This window comes from Lathyrus oleraceus, chromosome 2 (genome assembly GCF_024323335.1).
Source record: "Lathyrus oleraceus cultivar Zhongwan6 chromosome 2, CAAS_Psat_ZW6_1.0, whole genome shotgun sequence".
In the NCBI taxonomy this organism is placed as follows: domain Eukaryota; kingdom Viridiplantae; phylum Streptophyta; class Magnoliopsida; order Fabales; family Fabaceae; genus Lathyrus; species Lathyrus oleraceus.
The window spans coordinates 240,880,266-240,900,475 of record NC_066580.1 but is presented as its reverse complement, the minus strand read 5'-3'; the positions used below and the strand labels follow the sequence as shown (position 1 = coordinate 240,900,475).

At 42.6% G+C, this 20,210-nt stretch overlaps 1 protein-coding gene and 1 pseudogene across 1 annotated transcript; one reads left to right on the top strand and one right to left on the bottom strand.

Annotated features, from left to right (window-relative positions):
* Positions 1-4,095: 4,095 nt before the first annotated feature.
* Positions 4,096-4,553, top strand: LOC127122738 (gamma carbonic anhydrase 1, mitochondrial). Its single transcript, XM_051053028.1, has 2 exons — positions 4,096-4,323; positions 4,413-4,553. The coding sequence occupies exons 1-2, from the start codon at positions 4,096-4,098 to the stop codon at positions 4,551-4,553; spliced, it is 369 nt and encodes a 122-aa protein (XP_050908985.1).
* Positions 4,554-5,464: 911 nt separating this feature from the next.
* LOC127122737 (probable uridine nucleosidase 2) lies at positions 5,465-19,362 on the bottom strand (annotated as a pseudogene).
* Between the last annotated feature and the right edge of the window lie 848 nt (positions 19,363-20,210).

Genomic DNA, 20,210 nt, shown 5'->3' with positions numbered 1-20,210 from the left:
CACAAAAGAAAAAGAAAGGTGCCCGGAGTGGTCTCGCACGACCACCTGCCTACATACCTCGTCTGGAACAAGGATCAGGGCGATGTAGTTCCCCTACATAGGGGTTGCCATCCGAACATGGACTTACAAAGGAGGACACCAGTTGTGTCAAAGGAGAGTGGGCAATGTGTTCACGTCCTAGCAGTAGGTGTCGCAGCTCGCTGAATCGAGTCTTAGGCAGTTACCTCTTTGCAATAGGACGGACTGACATGCCACAAGATCGGAGACGCACGGAAGGTCTAAAAGAAATGGGGGAAGCTCTGCCCTAGAGTTGTCATGCAATATGTACTTAGGTGTTAGGATTTACAAATGGGAACATCTACCTAATGTTGGCATGCAAAGAATATGGGAATTCTACCTATGTTATCATATAAAAGAATAAGGGAATCCTACCTATGTTATCATACAAAGGGTTCTATCTAATGGGTGCTACCTAATCGGCACAAGAATTGACGAGTGGAGCAAGGAGAAGTGTTAGGGATAAGGGTTTGATTGGTTGGATGTGCTTTGAGTGATGGCGAGAACTAGGATTGGCGAGATATACATCTCGAATCCTAGCCTCAGGAGTGCATGGTATACACCATGTTCCATTTCCATCTTTATTTGCAAAAGTGTTTGATAGAGAATTAAGTGTTTTGAATTTGATTGAGAAAGGGTTTGGAGAAACCGCATTGACAATTTTAGGCGATGGCGAGAGTTAAGATTGGCGAGGCATACATCTCGAATCTTAACCTCAGGAGTGCATGGTATACACCATGTTCCATTTCCACCTTTATTGAAAAAGTGTTAAATAAGAATTAGGTATTTTGAGTTTTTGTGGTGAAAATGACTTGACCTAGATCAAATATTGATGGACGTTTGAGAAAGACTTGAATGAGTGTTTGAGAAAACAAAGTGGGTAAATTGGATGATGGCGAAAGCTAGGATTGGCGAGATATACATCTCGAATCCTAGTCTCAGGAGTGCGTGGTATACACCACGTTCCACTTCCATCTTTATTGAAAAAGTCTTGACTATGAATTAAGTTTTTTTTGATTTTTTTTTTATTATGAAAAATGGCTTGACATTGGATCAAGCATTTGATGAAGTTTGGAAGAACTGGAATGGAATAGGATGGAAAAAGAAATGAATTGATTTGTTTATTGAGAAAATACTCGACGTTGGATCGAGTCATATATTTTTTTGTACTTTTTGAAATTGTTGATTTTATTCTTGTGTTAGTAGCTAGCTAAACAACCAAAGAAATAAAATAGTACAAGATTATTACACATCGGGGAGTGGGGTACATTTTGCCAAATGGGGATTCAAAGTATTAGAATAATTAAACGGGGCCCAAATAATAAATAATGCAATGTATGAGTGTAAATGCAAAGGAACCGTCTCATTGTAAGAAGGCCCAAGAGTAAGCCATGTGAAGAAAATAAATAAAACAACAAGTTATATTTACAACACACTTAAAAATTAAATCGAAAAAAAGATAAAATCGGGATTTGCACGGATGGAAATTGAGGGACACATAAAACCTAAATAATGTGCTCAAAGCCGGTTTGCGCATGTTGACAATAATTGAAATGTCATATGCGATTAATCGAAACGCGGCGAAATGCTATCAATATATCGATAAAAATAATCATGGAGGAACAACATGGAAATCGTTGAATCCATAAATTAAAATCGATGTTTAACATTAAAATCAACAAGTGTTTTAAAAAAGGAGAAAAAATAAAAATAAAAGGTTCAAAATAATAAAAAGTGGCAATAATAATAAAAAATAGAAAATATGTTAAAATGAAAAATGTTGCAAACCAAGGATCAAACCCAGAACCTAAGGTTTACAAAAGCACCTCTTTACCAACTCAACCAGGTAGACATCCTTGTCATAAGATCTCGTGCGCTAACAGATAACATAAAGAAAAACGGACCAAGCCCTTTTAAATAAAACAAAGTTGAAAACAGTAGCAGAACTCAACAAGTTCATCTTAACGCACAGAAGTACAGTTTCTTTCCATTTTCAATATCAAAGATTTAACAGCAAGATATTATCACAAACAAACAGTATTGCTAGATGAAATCGAATTTGAACAACAATCATGGTTCCCTCAGAAGGAAGCAAAGCAGAATCGAAACATAGAAATAAAGTTCGGAAAGGAAGCTAACCGGTTGCGGCGAACCCGACCGACGAATGTGAGTAAGCGTTGCCTTTCAATTCTCTCCTTTTCTTTTCTGAATGGTAGCCACCAATCCTCTTCAAAATTAGGGTTTTTCAGCTCTCTTTGTTTTGCAGAATTCGCCTCCAAGTTTTTCTGTGAACAGTGGCCGCTCAATTCTCTCTCTCTTACTGATTCTCTTCCTCTCTATTTATCTCTTGCAGATAGGGTTTCAATTGGTGCCCTTGGTATTCCAGAAGAGTAACTCTGCAAAGCACTTTGGATGTTCAGAAATTGGATTGACCTCTTCGATGCTATGTTCGAAAATGGTAACCTGAACCTAGCTTTCTCCAATTGTTTTGCCTGGATGCCAAATTGGGAATTCTTTGAAATTTTACTGCTTGGTAATTATTTTGTGTTTTTTCCCTTTTTACCGCAGTGAAGATTCTCTTGTAACCTTGAGGTTGTGGATGCTGCATTTGAGGATGAGGATGAGCATGAGGCTCGACATACGCCTGCTGGTATTGATTCTGGTCTAGGGTATTTGCTTGCTTATCATCTAGATGTGGTCCTGAGACCTGTATGCATTCATTCAGTGCATCCAACATGCTTGCACAAATTTCTACCTCCGGCTCCTTGTGTAAAGCTTCCACCAAATTTGGAATTATATAATCAGACAATTGTTTTAAGTAAGCTGTGTCACGGCCTTGTGACTGCCCCTTCTCTATAGCCAATTTTACTGAAGACCACAGTACTGGCATAGCTGAAACAACTGCTTTCCTAACTTCTTCGTGGAAATAAAATTTAAGAAGAGGAACCAATGTGGAAGCGACCTGGTCAATCCAAGGAAAAAAACCTTCCTTCAACTCATCAGCACAGCAACATAACATGTTACATGCTGTCGCCTTCTCCTCCAGGATACTAGTCTTAATGCCTATCCCTTTTGTCCCCGAGAGTGATGGTTTCAATGTTGTCATCCTCTTCATCAAATTCAACATCAGAATCTGTTGATGTAATTGTCTGTACCGATAAGGTAGAATTGGCTCGGCACCTTTTATCATTATCACTAAAAGTATCACGTTTTGAAATTTTGCTTGAGAATTGAAATAGCAACAGTCTTAAAGATGATTGACACCTTTTTCCTTTTTTAGGTTCTCTGTTGTGTCGTACTACCTGGCTGTTGCAATGCTTGAAATGTGGCATCTCGTTGCTAAATGAATCATCAGTTGTACAACGCTCAATTGCTGTAAATTGTTGGCAATGTTGCAGGATCGGTGCCGACTACAACGCTCAATTGCGTACTGGTTTGAGGCAGCTCACGTCATAACGAATGGTAAGCTTCCGAAAGCAGTTTCGGTTGAGGTTCAATGGTTTGTTATGGACGTTTGGGTTCAATTGTGTACTGGTCTTGTTTGGACTTGAGAGGCAGTGATATTCCATATTCACCTGTTATGTATGCATATTTGATTGTGGAGATTGGTGGAGCTAAATTATTTATCAACAATTCAAAAGCTACCGAAGAGGTGGATTCCCACTTGAAGAAAGCAAACGTAGAGATCATGTCATACAATTCAGTTATATCAGAAATTGGAAATTTGGCAGCCCGCGGTGTCGCTCTTTGGTCGGATACTTCCTCTGTTAATCCTGCTATCGTAAATGCCTATGAACCTGCCCTTCTCAACAGTCAGGCAAAGCACTGGCAGCAAACTAACTTCCTGCATGAAAAGTCGCGGCAGAATTCTTCAAGAACTAAGCCATGAACCATTCAACCCTCAACCTCCTTCAAAATTGTGACAGAGCTAAAATTGAAACATTCCAACTCTAACAAATTCATGAAAACATGAACAAGCTAATGCACCAAAGTTCCAAAACGCAGCCGATACGAACTTCCAAAATACAGCAAGCAACCATGACACAAACGCTACTACCGCCGCTGCAAGCCAAAGCTGCTATCATTGGAGATAATGTCATTGTAGGTCACACTGTTGTGTTACAAGGATGTATTGTTGAGGATGAGGCATTCATTGGAATGGGCGTGACCTTACTTGATGGTGTGTATGTTGAGAAACATGTCATGGTTGTTGCTGGAGCTCTTGTCAAGCAGCATACCAGGATCCCCTGTGGAGAGGTTGAGGAGGTAATCCAGCAAGGTTCCTGAGGAAGCTTACAGAAGATAAAATGGCATTCTTCTCATAATCAGCCTTAAATTATTCCAATTTGGCTCAGGCTCATGCTGCTGAAAATGCAAAACCACTGGACGAGATTGAAACTGTGAAAGTTCTTGGCAAGAAGGTTGCTCGTCCTGGAGATGGTTCAGTACTCGGCGCTGTTCAAGACACACCTCCAAAGATTAACCTCCCTAAATAATGTTGTGGAAAGCCTGTTGCAGCTGATGTTGGGGGAAAGTTTTATGGAAATATGCCGCTCATTTGATCAAACATTCAAAGACCATTTTGATGGCGTGCGACCCGGTGGTGATAAAATTTATACTGTCTTTGACAATCAGCTCCCAGCTCATATTATAGCTCTAGAACAAGGATATTATTGTCTCATTGAATCCATTGTTGATGTGAATCATTCCCTACTAGAGGACCTAGTTCACAAAGTTGTTAGTGAGACTCGGGACTTGAAGCAATAGCCTGGTTTACGAGTTGAGTTTGGGGCTGCAGCTATCGATTAACTGGACAAAATGGAACAAGAGCATGCTCTTTTTGTGTACCATCAGATGTGGCTTGCTGGAATGCAATTGGGCGCACACACTTTCGCTACCCTTGTCAAGGCTTGCTCTCTTTTAACGACACTAGAACAAGGGAGGCAAATCTATGTAAATGTTATGAAGTTGAATTGTGCTTGTGATCCTTTTGTGATGGCCTCACTAGAATTTAACAACCTATCAACTAACATTTTTGACATTCACTAACTAACACTAACAAATTTAGTTTAACAGAATATAACAGAGTCATGCTTCTAACTGTTGTTCATATAGCCTCATGGAAAAGAGGGTAATCTGTGATCGCTGTTGCGGATATAACATCCATTACACACCACATATTGGAGTTGCTATCCTCTTTCACCTGTTTGGTTGTTATTAGGTTACACAATTTCTCATTGCATGCTCATCAACGGTGATTGTCGGACCTGTCGCCTCTTATTATTGGGGACATGGTGAAGCATCACCAGAAATTCCTTTTATTTCTGTCTTTTCCTCCATGAAGAGGCTTATACGATACAGTCTCGGTTCTCTGGCTCTTGGCTCTTTGAATGTATCATTTGTAGAATCAATCCGCTTCCTGCTCGAATCTATTCGCCGCAAACTGAAAGTCTCCAGTCATGCACCTGACAACTGGTTTCTTTTTGCAGGTTTGGACTCTAACAGCACCCTCTGTGCAAGTTACAAGTGAAGGATCAACGGCTGCAAGCAACGCTGTTGGGTCATGAAGGTAAACTCCATTGGTGTTGTATGCGTCACAATGGTAAGAGAAATACACCTCTAAGATTCCGGTCAGGTATTGAGCAAATTTTCCTTTTGAACTTGCTAACTTTTCTCGATCAGAACCTGACAATACGACTTGGTGAGTAACATTTATTCCAACTGCCAATACATCTGCACCACTTGTGAATACAACATCAGCAGCATCTGGATCACCAAATATATTTGCTTCAGCAGCTGGATTCACATTGCCGTTTACTGCAAAAGATCCACCAAGCAGAACAATTTTCCCGATGTTCTTAGCGAATTCCGGGTCCATCTGTATAGCCAAAGCAACATTTGTAAGAGGGCCCAACGCCACCACAGTGACTTTTCCAGGGTCAGCTTTCGCAAGAATTCAGTAGCTGATTCTTCAATGGGTTTCCCATTTGGTGGAGGAAAGTTTTGGTTGCCAAGTCCATCTGCACCATGAACGGAATCTATAATGCGAAGTTTCGTCCCTTTAGTTAATGTGACATGGGATCCTTCAGCAACTGGTATATCAGTTCTTCCAGCAACTTCCAAAAGATGCAAGGCATTTCTGGTAGCAAGAGTAGTGTAAACGTTTCCATAGATAGTTGTAAACGTTTCCAAGGAATATAGCCATAGCATCATCGATTCCAGGGTCGGTGTCAATTATGATCTTCTTTGTAAATGGATATTCAATGGACAATTATGGGTGAATTTAAGGTTTAATGGATTTGGGTTGACTTTGGTCAAAGTTGACCAAAAAGTCAACTATTGACCAAAGTCAACAATTGGTCAAAATGTCAAAATTTGTATTTTCTTGTATTTTCTTGTATGGACTCACATGTAATGGTCTACAATGACATGAAATAAATTGAAACGGATTAACAAAATGGTTTGAAGTTGGTTTTCACAATTGGTTTAGTCATGACTTGAATGTTTGACTTTTGAAAAGAAAATAACTTGACTGATAATGTGTATGAACAAAACCATGAAATAAGACCATAAGGTTATAGTATCCATGAACCAATAACATGACTGGCAAGTGGTTAGAAACACAAGAAACTTGGTTGTTCAGATGACCCAGACCATAGAGGTATCCACAATCACAACACCATGACTTTGGATCAAAACCAAACCTCATAAAAAATTCAGGAGCAAAATCGGGGTATGACAGTTGCCCCTATTTAAGCGTCTTCAACTAGAGAATATGAAGCAGGATGTTCTTCACATGATCGTAGTGGGAGATGGTTAAATACTAAGAAGACCCGGATTTTGATCATGAATCCCTATGAAACAATGCCTGTCAGCATCGTCAAAGAAGCAATCTCAAAAGAAGAATCCATCTGGTACGGTGAAAATCGGTCTGAGTACCGAAACAGGAAGTTGACCTGAATACCAAAATAAATGGTAACACAGGAATACCCATGGCCTGAACGCTGCACATTAGTCTGAACACTAAGCATCGGAATATGAGAGTATCAATGTTGGTCTGATCACCGGAAATCTGGTCTGAACACCACTTCGATCTGGAAATCGGAAAACTGGCCTGAATGCCACAAGTTGCATCGACTTGATCGTCAGAAACTTCTTCGATCTGAAAATCGGGAAAGACTGGCTTGAATGCCACTTCGGTCTGGATATCGGGAAAACTGGCCTGAATGCCACTTCGGTCTGGATACCGGGAAAACTGGCCTGAATGCCACTTCGGTCTGGATATCGGGAAAACTGGTCTGAATGCCATTTCGGTCTGGATACCGGGAACTGGCCTGAACGCCACTTCGGTCTGGATACCGGGAACTGGCCTGAACGCCACTTCGGTCTGGATACCGGGAAAACTGGCCTGAATGCCACTTCGGTTTGGATACCGGGAACTGGCCTGAACGCCACTTCGGTCTGGATACCGGGAAAACTGGCCTGAATGCCACTTCGGTCTGGATACCGGGAACTGGCATGAACGCCACTTCGGTCTGGATACCGGGAAAACTGGCCTGAATGCCACTTCGGTCTGGATACCGGGAACTGGCCTGAACGCCACTTCGGTCTGGATACCGGGAAAACTGGCCTGAATGCCACTTCGTTCTGAATACCGCCTCGGTATGAATACCGGAAAACTGGTCTGAATACCATAAGTTCTTCGTCCTGATTGTTGAGAACTTCTTCGATCTGGAAATCGGAAACTGGCCTGAATGCCACTTCGGTCTGGATACCGGAAAATTCTTCATGTCTATCATCATCGGCGAAGATAACAAAACAGTGATACGTGAGCCGGCACGCATGCGAAAGACCCAAGCTAGGGATAACAATCGAAAGATTGACCAAAGAGTGCATGAGATATATTATCTGTAGCCGTCAAAGTGTAGATAATACACTCGCATGGAAGATTATCCATAACCGGGTTGTAGGTTGTTAAATGGATAATCGACCGAAAAGAAAGGCATTAGGGTACTAGGACCAGGCATGCAAAAGATGACCAATCAAAAGAGGATAAAGTTGCTAACTCGGAGCAAATACCCAAAAGAAAGGGGAAGACCCACTGGGGACAATACTGCTTGATCAGGGCAAGTATCCAAAGGGGACAAGACTATCAATACCACAAAGAGGGGATTACATCTACCGGTTAGTAGGCAGAAAACCACGGAAAAGTAACCAGTCATCAATAGGATGAGCACACAGGGTTAACTCCACCAAGGGGATGAAAGTGGGATTTTACAGCTACCAGTTAATAGGTAGAAAACCACAAAGATAGGACTTACAACTACCGGTTTGTAGATAGAAGCCAAAAATTCCGCTGAGGATGAGATGAATGGGTGCCGGTTAGTGAGCGATTATTCATTTATGCCCCAGGGAAGCACGGGAGACAGCCAACAGGAAGCCAATTTAGGATCGATCCAAAAAGGCAGACTGAAACAGGACTCATCCTAATGAGGACAGAACTCAATAGGGAAAACCCATCCCGTTAGGGAGGGAATGGAAACAACCGTCATCCACGAGGATATAACTCAGTGGGGAGCGCAGAAGGAAATGGTAGACACTTTCTGCTTAAGGGGTAGACTCTACATGGAGAGATCAGACACACCCACTTCTGCTAAAGGAATGGACCCAAGCTTGCAAGATGCTGCCAACTTCGGGGAGTAACACTGCTGGGGATACCCACTCAACTAAGGAGTCACCTGTTGGGAAAGCACCAACCTCTCAACCATGCTGATGAACCCAATTCTGAAGCCGATCCAATGGCGCGATGCTAAACTCTTTCCAACAAACCAAACTCGGCTGGTCACCACGGCCTAGGGCTAATGGATATGTTTGCAATGTTGATGCATGAGTTTTTTTTTGTTTTACACAATGCCCCATGATCATGGAAATGCTATGCACTAATGATGCAATATGCTATGCTTATCTAAATGATGAATGCATAAACACACGTCTCCTCCAGAGACAAACACCGGGGAACTCCAGGAACTGTGCTGAGGATCTTATAATCACGTCAACTTCCACCCTGCTGGGGAAAGACAAACCTTGCTGGGGATGCACTCCATCGAACCCGAACTGCTTGGAGATCGCCCTGCTAGGGGAGGCAACCCATTCTTATCTCTACTGGGGATGATTTTCTCCAAACCCGATCCGCTTGGGGATCTCACTGAGGGAAAACCATCAACACAAACTCTACTGGGAAGGCAGTAACCTTCAGGCTCGCTGAGGAGACACTGATCTCAAATCTGTTAGGGAGGTAACCCTCTCACACCCACTGGGAAAATACAGCTTATTGGACACGGAACACCTGTCGAGTCGCCGAACAACGGCATCCATCGTCCACCCACAGTGTCGGCTTTCCTCTTTTGAGAACACCCAGACTCGCCTAGACTCCTCTGATTCATCCCACGAAGATCGGATTCCTGGGATTCATACAAACTTTCCAGTCCTTAGACTTTGAAGAGTCTTCTTGATTAGCTTTCAGGATCGTCGTCGCAACTCTGTCACGGGCTTTTCCACGTTCGTCTATCCATTGCCCCTGGTCGGGCTCTGCAGGGATCTCTTTTGTCAAAAGGTTTCATACCACTACATGCTAGCGAATGAAGATATCTAACGGTACCTGCACAAGAGATTGTTAGATAAAAGCGTGCCCCAGGCGTGCCAACACTTCAATACCCTGGTCACTCAAACTTCTGAATAAGATTTCCAGATTTCAATCTTATAAGCACGCATCGGAAGGGACCTCTATGTTTCAAAATGCAACTATTCTTATCAAAACGAATGGATGTTTTCGTAATCAAAACGGTAATGAAAACAAAAACAAAATATTTGACTGAACACGCATTTATTGACTGAAATAAAAAGGACGGCTCAGAACTGAGCGACGCACAGGAGGCAAACCCTGGAAAGAGGTGATTGCACACAAAAGGAAAAAAACTCTATCCTAATGGCTATGTGAAACCGTGATCTCATCGGGTTCCAACTCAGTTACACCTCATATGTCCTCAAGACTTTCCGCACTTTCGGCCTTCTGAACAAGACGCTTCTGATTCGATCTCTGTCGGAGATTAGCCGTGATGTCTTAATCAAAGCACAAACGATCATGCCAGACACAGTTGTTCGTTTCATTCCCTCTTTTGCCTGGACCGCCCTTTCGGGTTTCAGTCCACCGGGATACCCTTTTTTGCCCAAGTCGCCCTTGTGGGGTTTTCGACTTGCCGGGTGTACAGTTCTTTTCTTTTATTATCCCTAACTTTTGCCCGAACCTTTCTTCTTTTTTCTTGGTTCGCCGGGATGCCCCTTTTTGCCTGGACTCTTTTATTCTTTTTGTCCAGCGGGTCTATTTTTCACGAAGTATCTTTTAACTGCGTCCGCATTCACAGGGGATGGAAAATCCTCATCAATCCGTGGTCGTCAGCAACAAGGCTCTGTCAGAGAAAACCCCTTTTGACCACGAACAGACATTCATAATTGCTTATCCACTTGCCCCACGATCGTCTTGAGGAGGAAGGATCCTTTTCAACACCACATCTCTTCCATGCTACCCACGAGGTCGCACTTCTCGGTCAACAACACGCTTCATTTACTGGGTACAACTGCCCCATGACAAGTAACTGTCAGCCTCTTTTCTCAATCAGGCTCAATGTGTTATACCGAGTCCTCATCCACTCGCCCTTTTCTAACTTCTCATCCATCCGGACTCTTCACAATGAAATCTAGCCTCCAGCAGGCAATATCACTTCCATCCCATACCACATGAGGAAGGCATTGCCCCAGTAGATGCACGTACCAAAGTACGACACTCAGGATACCAACTTCGTACTCAGCCACTATCATTGGTGCGTTCACATGTTATCGGGGAAGCACTAGCTCACTCTCTTTAAACTCTCCTCATCAGACATCAAAACCCGTTCGGATTCGGGGTCAGGCCCCTCCTCCGGGATTGGTCACTCTCAATCTTTCGATTCGAGTACCTCGAGACGTCCTCATCAGGGACTTCAGACTTCCTTGGTTGACAATCATCAGTGGGCTGTTGGGCGAGATAACCATACAATACCCTCCTCTTGGTTGCTTTCTGGGAGGTATACTGAATATCGTATTCAGTCGACATCACTTGCCCCCTCACAACCCGTCCGTTCGATGCTAGCTCCTCAAGCACATACTTGATCAGATCCATTTTGGACATCCACAAGGTGGTATGAACCAGCATACACTGTCTCAATCGGCGAGCAGCCTATGCCAAAGTACATCAAGTTTTCTCGAGCAGTGAGTGTATTGTTTCACAGTCGATAAACTTTTTGCTTAGGTAAATTGCGTGCTCTTTTCGACAAGACTAGTCATACTGACTCAATACGCACCTCATAGACCCCTTAAGGGCTGTCAGGTACCAGATTAGCAGTCGTTTCTTCCCCGGAAGGTATCAGAATCAGAGGTTCCTACTACTTTTTTTTTTTTTTTTTTTTTTTGCAGGATCAACCTTGATTCCTCTTTCGTTCGCAACATGCCTCGGCAGCTTGCTGGACAGCACTCCATAAGTGCGCTAATTCGAACTCAACAGTATGAGTTATCTCTATCTGTCAAACAACTTGGTCCACCGGATGCCCCTCTTCTGCTTGGGACTTTGCCATCATGTCATCAACATGGAATTTGCTTTCACGATGAATCATATCATGAAACAAAGTCACCCTAGACTTCTGATACTTGGCACCGGCCTTCTCGATACTGAACGACATCACCTTATAACCAGAAGATGCCCCTTGTGTGATGGACATGGTTTACGTCATATCATCTGGCAACAGTTCAATCTGGTCTCGGCCAAGAAGCTATCCATGAAGATAAACTGAGCCTTATAATCAACCAATACCTCGTTGTGACGTACCGGGAATTCATCTTTCAGCTTAGCTCAGCTCACATCTCGACAGTCCACACACATTCTCATCTTTCAGCACCGGTTTCCGCTTCCCTGGAGGACAGTCTTCTCTCCATGGTAACTCGTGCCTCCACAACATTGATATCCTACCTTGGTGCATCTAGATACAACCAGGCACACATATATCATCCTGTTCTCGACTTGCCTCTAAAGCGGCCTCAATATTCGCTTTCTGACCTCGGCGGTGCTTGGAGCAACAATTCTGAGCACTCCTCATGCGGTTGAATCACCTTCTCCTCTGGTTTCAACGACCCGGCTAATTCCAACAAATCACAATCTTCTTCGCCTTCTCCTTCGGCATGGTAGATCGAATTGTCGAAGTCATACAAAGGTGTAACCAAATTGTTATCGATGAGATCAGGAGGGTAATCACTTTTGAGGTTGGAACGAGACAAGTTCAAAAGAAAAACGAAAAACATTGCCATTTTTATTTTTTTAAACTGTAAAAAAAGAAAAACAAGGAACACCGCTTTTAATCACAAAAACATCCATTTATTACTGATGCAAAACGTTGCAAAATGAAACACATGAGATGGCCCTTACAATGGACCAGTACGTTTCGGGCAAAACGTATGGCTTTCATGCAAACAACAATTGAAACACAGAAATACTACACTTCCGGATGAGTGACAATGATGCTTTTGGAGGCCTTCCAGTTGCCTGGTACGCACGACTTTATCCACAGCTCGAGCTCGCGGTCGCGGTCGATCTCTTCACTCACTGAACAAGCATGATCAGAATCCAGCATTCCTGCACTGACAAAGATGTACGGTGGACGACGTCCTCTGTTTGGTCTAGACGACTCTTGATCTGGATAACCAATCCCGAACATGTCTGCCTTTACCACTATGTCGATGATTCTGCCCCAACCTCGGGCCTCTTGATTCTTCACCACCTCTAGAGCTTGTTTATAAGAAGAAATGGACAGCTTCTTCTCTTTCTCGACAACAAGAGCGCTCTCCACCTGGACGGTTTCGATTGCTTGACTGGGTATTTCAAGTTTTCCAATGTCCATTTCTACTTCTTTCATCTTCTGGGTCGTGTCTCCCATCAATACACACCCCTCTGTGGCAACGGCCGCACAACAATTATCAATAACAGGGGAAACTCCATCCTGCACTAGAGGTTCTGGGACCACAGACATGGGAACCTTTAACTGATCTTCCTCTGTCATCTCCATTCCTTTCTTGACCTTTTTCACCATCTTCATCTTTACAGGACCCTTCTTGGGTACAGGGTTGACATCCCCCTCCATGATCTGTGTCAAGCTGATGATCTTGGAGTCCACCATGTCCTGGACAACATGCTTGAAAACCCTACAACCCTCAACACCGTGCCCGGGTGCCCCAGAATGGAATTCACAACTGGCATTCTCATCATAGTGTGCAGGCCTCTTCTGTTGTGCTATGGGAATCAAAATCCTTGGTCGGACTAACCCCAAATCTCTCAATCTCCTGAACAGAAGGGTGTAGGTCACAGGTGGCTCCTCAAACTGACGATCCTCCTTCTTTTTTCTCACCTGGCTCTTAGCTCTCGGTGCCTTCCGTTGAAGTGGTGGTTGTTGCGGGGGTACAGGTGAGTTACCAACAAGAGTGGTTACAGCAACAACATAAGGATGATAACGATCTTTACTGCGTTCTTTCTTTGCTGGCACACCACTTGACTCAACCTCCTTTTTGAGCGGACCACTGTCAGAGAGTTTCTTTGCTACCGAGCTAGAGGGATTTGTTACATCGAATGATGGAGCCTTTCCCTGAACTTTCTCCTTGATCATCCAGCTCTCAATCCTTTCCAATCTCTCAGACATGGCTTTCTGCCCCAAGGCAAGCCCTTGCACAATACTGAACAATCTCCTCATCATCTCTTTCAGTTCAAGGATATCGGCGTTGGGAAGATCCATCAGCTTGGATTTGTTGAGTCTGACTGTATGTCTGAATAGAAGAGCTATGCGCACCGGTTGACACCTACAAAACAGCAAATGGGTTAGTATGACTCACACATGCAATGTCTATCCGTACCAGGAATATTCCTTTGATTTTGGTTTCACAGAGACAGATAATTTTTCATCAATAACATTTCGACATCTGGATATCTCTCAACCAGAATCTTAATCAAAAAGTGGACCCTGAGTACGGATAGACACGAGTTAAATGCAGATGAATGCGATGCAAATGCATGAATGCAAGTCACTGCGCCACCAAGTCATCTGAAGACCCATTCTCTGAACTAGTCACAGTCATCGGGACTAAGTCACCATAAATCCGACTTGGGGAGTTCCGAAATAAACGGAACTGGGGATTACATCACTATCATCACAGGAACATCCACTGAATGGATGACAGTCAGATCCTCTGAACAGGTACTTTCAAATTCAACCCGGGGATCCGAAATAAACGGAACCCATTGATAAACCACAGACAGAACTCCGGCGTCCCAGAAATAAATGTCCATAAATTTGGCTGAACCAAAGTCACCATCACAGCACCACTGGCAGAAACCGTATCTGTAGAGATCAAACCCTCCCCTCACAGGTAGGTTCTAAGAACAGAAGTTTGTCAGCTTCAGCCCTTCAGTCGAGAATAATACGTTTACCACTGAAGGTTTGGCATTATTACGGGATAAAAGACCTCTGCTGACTCCCCTCAACAGGATATCCTAAAGCAAGTTCCCAGTCTCGGGGTCCTCGGATTGAGCAGCGAGAATGCGCCCACCAGAGCTAACATAATCACGTCTCGGAGGAGAGGCCTCGACTGAGTTCTCGGGAAATGGTCACCAGAGTCGACAATTTCTAGAGGAACATCATGTCGTTACGGAACATCCGTAGGACAAGATATATCCAAGAGAAACCTCGTCTGGGTGTGGTTCTTCACGAACGACTTAACGTAGCAACATGCCACGCAAGCCTCATGAACATCCACTCTAAAATCTGTGTGTACACTCAAGCCTGGGTAATGGGCTTACCTCTCATAGAACACCCCACCCCAACAAACAGATAAACGGCAGCAGATACAGCAAACATATGTACATGAATGCAATAAGGTAAAGCAGGTAAATGCTGAAAATAAATAACTGTACAAAAGAATAAACACGCAACAAACAAGAAACCTACAAAAGCTAGGAAGGACTCGCTTAGGGAAACCGGGTCCCCAGCAGAGTCGCCAGCTGTCGCAACCCGAAAAATACAGAAGGTGCGAAAAAACAACCGGCGAAGAAGGAATGACAGAAGAGTCGCCACCGTGCGTTATTTATCCCAAAGGAGGGAAAGGAAACGCTCGAAGTAAACCTGAAGAGAAGGAAAGGAAAAGACAAGGTCTCGCAACCAAATCTTGGGTTCGGGAGTCGATTATGCGAAGGGAAGGTATTAGCACCCCTACGCATCCGTAGTACTCTACGGGATCCACTCTTGTTTGTTCTTGTCTAAAGGGTGTGTGTTTAATCTAATGTACTATTTACTAAGAGGGTCAAGAGAAAAATGACTCGCACGGATGTCGCATCCATTGCATACGTATCTCATCTGGAATGAGAATCAGAGTCTTTGTAGCTCGGGTACCTATGGGTGAAAGAGATGTGTGCTCGCTAAGACGTCGCGTCTTATGCCTACGTATCTCATCGGGAATGAGAATCAGAGCAAAACGTAGTTCAGCTAACTACGGGAATAAGGGTCTCGATTGCAACTAGGGCAAGAGAAAGGGAAGGTCTCGATCGCAACGAGGGCGAGAGAAAGGATCGCAACGAGGGCGAAAGCAAACAAGGATTAGTTGTTAGTCGTTAGTCAAACTCGGCAAGACCTCGCATCTTGTGCCTACGTATCTCATCTGAACATGAGAATCAGAGTTGCCGTAGTTCGGCTCACGCACGCCAAACAAAACAAGACACCCACACACAAAAAGGTGGCAAACATGGAGCCCGATTGCCAATCACTGGACTTACATCAGCATCCGAACCAAAACACACATAAAAGGGCAAACGTGGAGCCCGACTGCCAATCACTGGACTTACATCAGCATCCGAACCAAAACACACATAAAAGGGCAAACGTGGAGCCCGACTGCCAATCACTGGACTTACATCAGCATCCGAACCAAAACACACACAAAAGAAAAAGAAAGGTGCCCGGAGTGGTCTCGCATGACCACCTGCCTACATACCTCGTCTGGAACAAGGATCAGGGCGATGTAGTTCCCCTACATAGGGGTTGCCATCCGAACATGGACTTACAAAGGAGGACACCAGTTGTGTCAAAGGAGAGTGGGCAATGTGTTCACGTCCTAGCAGTAGATGTCGCAGCTCGCTGAATCGAGTCTTAGGCAGTTACCTCTTAGCAATAGGACGGACTGACATGCCACAAGATCGGAGACGCACGGAAGGTCTAAAAGAAATGGGGGAAGCTCTGCCCTAGAGTTGTCATGCAATATGTACTTAGGTGTTAGGATTTACAAATGGGAACATCTACCTAATGTTGGCATGCAAAGAATATGGGAATTCTACCTATGTTATCATATAAAAGAATAAGGGAATCCTACCTATGTTATCATACAAAGGGTTCTATCTAATGGGTGCTACCTAATCGGCACAAGAATTGACGAGTGGAGCAAGGAGAAGTGTTAGGGATAAGGGTTTGATTGGTTGGATGTGCTTTGAGTGATGGCGAGAACTAGGATTGGCGAGATATACATCTCGAATCCTAGCCTAAGGAGTGCATGGTATACACCATGTTCCATTTCCATCTTTATTTGCAAAAGTGTTTGATAGAGAATTAAGTGTTTTGAATTTGATTGAGAAAGGGTTTGGAGAAACCGCATTGACAATTTTAGGCGATGGCGAGAGTTAAGATTGGCGAGGCATACATCTCGAATCTTAACCTCAGGAGTGCATGGTATACACCATGTTCCATTTCCACCTTTATTGAAAAAGTGTTAAATAAGAATTAGGTATTTTGAGTTTTTGTGGTGAAAATGACTTGACCTAGATCAAGTATTGATGGACGTTTGAGAAAGACTTGAATGAGTGTTTGAGAAAACAAAGTGGGTAAATTGGATGATGGCGAAAGCTAGGATTGGCGAGATATACATCTCGAATCCTAGTCTCAGGAGTGCGTGGTATACACCACGTTCCACTTCCATCTTTATTGAAAAAGTCTTGACTATGAATTAAGTTTTTTTTTATTTTTTTTTATTATGAAAAATGGCTTGACATTGGATCAAGCATTTGATGAAGTTAGGAAGAACTGGAATGGAATAGGATGGAAAAAGAAATGAATTGATTTGTTTATTGAGAAAATACTCGACGTTGGATCGAGTCATATATTTTTTTGTACTTTTTGAAATTGTTGATTTTATTCTTGTGTTAGTAGCTAGCTAAACAACCAAAGAAATAAAATAGTACAGGATTATTACACATCGGGGAGTGGGGTACATTTTGCCAAATAGGGATTCAAAGTATTAGAATAATTAAACGGGGCCCAAATAATAAATAATGCAATGTATGAGTGTAAATGCAAAGGAACCGTCTCATTGTAAGAAGGCCCAAGAGTAAGCCATGTGAAGAAAATAAATAAAACAACAAGTTATATTTACAACACACTTAAAAATTAAATCGAAAAAAAGATAAAATCGGGATTTGCACGGATGGAAATTGAGGGACACATAAAACCTAAATAATGTGCTCAAAGCCGATTTGCGCATGTTGACAATAATTGAAATGTCATATGCGATTAATCGAAACGCGGCGAAATGCTATCAATATATCGATAAAAATAATCATGGATGAACAACATGGAAATCGTTGAATCCATAAATTAAAATCGATGTTTAACATTAAAATCAACAAGTGTTTTAAAAAAGGAGAAAAAATAAAAATAAAAGGTTCAAAATAATAAAAAGTGGCAATAATAATAAAAAATAGAAAATATGTTAAAATGAAAAATGTTGCAAACCAAGGATCAAACCCAGAACCTAAGGTTTACAAAAGCACCTCTTTACCAACTCAACCAGGTAGACATCCTTGTCATAAGATCTCGTGCGCTAACAGATAACATAAAGAAAAACGGACCAAGCCCTTTTAAATAAAACAAAGTTGAAAACAGTAGCAGAACTCAACAAGTTCATCTTAACGCACAGAAGTACAGTTTCTTTCCATTTTCAATATCAAAGATTTAACAGCAAGATATTATCACAAACAAACAGTATTGCTAGATGAAATCGAATTTGAACAACAATCATGGTTCCCTCAGAAGGAAGCAAAGCAGAATCGAAACATAGAAATAAAGTTCGGAAAGGAAGCTAACCGGTTGCGGCGAACCCGACCGACGAATGTGAGTAAGCGTTGCCTTTCAATTCTCTCCTTTTCTTTTCTGAATGGTAGCCACCAATCCTCTTCAAAATTAGGGTTTTTCAGCTCTCTTTGTTTTGCAGAATTCGCCTCCAAGTTTTTCTGTGAACAGTGGCCACTCAATTCTCTCTCTCTTACTAATTCTCTTCCTCTCTATTTATCTCTTGCAGATAGGGTTTCAATTGGTGCCCTTGGTATTCCAGAAGAGTAACTCTGCAAAGCACTTTGGATGTTCAGAAATTGGATTGACCTCTTCGATGCTATGTTCGAAAATGGTAACCTGAACCTAGCTTTCTCCAATTGTTTTGCCTGGATGCCAAATTGGGAATTCTTTGAAATTTTACTGCTTGGTAATTATTTTGTGTTTTTTCCCTTTTTACCGTAGTGAAGATTCTCTTGTAACCTTGAGGTTGTGGATGCTGCATTTGAGGATGAGGATGAGCATGAGGCTCGACATACGCCTGCTGGTATTGATTCTGGTCCAGGGTATTTGCTTGCTTATCATCTAGATGTGGTCCTGAGACATGTATGCATTCATTCAGTGCATCCAACTTGCTTGCACAAATTTCTACCTCCGGCTCCTTGTGTAAAGCTTCCACCAAATTTGGAATTATATAATCAGACAATTGTTTTAAGTAAGCTGTGTCACGGCCTTGTGACTGCCCCTTCTCTATAGCCAATTTTACTGAAGACCACAGTACTGGCATAGCTGAAACAGCTGCTTTCCTAACTTCTTCGTGGAAATAAAATTTAAGAAGAGGAACCAATGTGGAAGCGACCTGGTCAATCCAAGGAAAAAAACCTTCCTTCAACTCATCAGCACAACAACATAACATGTTACATGCTGTCGCCTTCTCCTCCAGGACACTAGTCTTAATGCCTATCCCTTTTGTCCCCGAGAGTGATGGTTTCAATGCTGTCATCCTCTTCATCAAATTCAACATCAGAATCTGTTGATGTAATTGTCTGTACCGATAAGGTAGAATTGGCTCGGCACCTTTTATCATTATCACTAAAAGTATCACGTTTTGAAAATTTGCTTGAGAATTGAAATAGAAACAGTCTTAAAGATGATTGACACCTTTTTCCTTTTTTAGGTTCTCTGTTGTGTCGTACTACCTGGCTGTTGCAATGCTTGAAATGTGGCATCTCGTTGCTAAATGAATCATCAGTTGTACAACGCTCAATTGCTGTAAATTGTTGGCAATGTTGCAGGATCGGTGCCGACTACAACGCTCAATTGCGTACTGGTTTGAGGCAGCTCACGTCATAACGAATGGTAAGCTTTCGAAAGCAGTTTCGGTTGAGGTTCAATGGTTTGTTATGGACGTTTGGTTTCAATTGTGTACTGGTCTTGTTTGGACTTGAGAGGCAGTGATATCCCATATTCACCTGTTATGTATGCATATTTGATTGTGGAGATTGGTGGAGCTAAATTATTTATCAACAATTCAAAAGCTACCGAAGAGGTGGATTCCCACTTGAAGAAAGCAAACGTAGAGATCATGTCATACAATTCAGTTATATCAGAAATTGGAAATTTGGCAGCCCGCGGTGTCGCTCTTTGGTCGGATACTTCCTCTGTTAATCCTGCTATCGTAAATGCCTATGAACCTGCCCTTTTCAACAGTCAGGCAAAGCACTGGCAGCAAACTAACTTCCTGCATGAAAAGTCGCGGCATAATTCTTCAAGAACTAAGCCATGAACCATTCAACCCTCAACCTCCTTCAAAATTGTGACAGAGCTAAAATTGAAACATTCCAACTCTAACAAATTCATGAAAACATGAACAAGCTAATGCACCAAAGTTCCAAAACGCAGCCGATACGAACTTCCAAAATACAGCAAGCAACC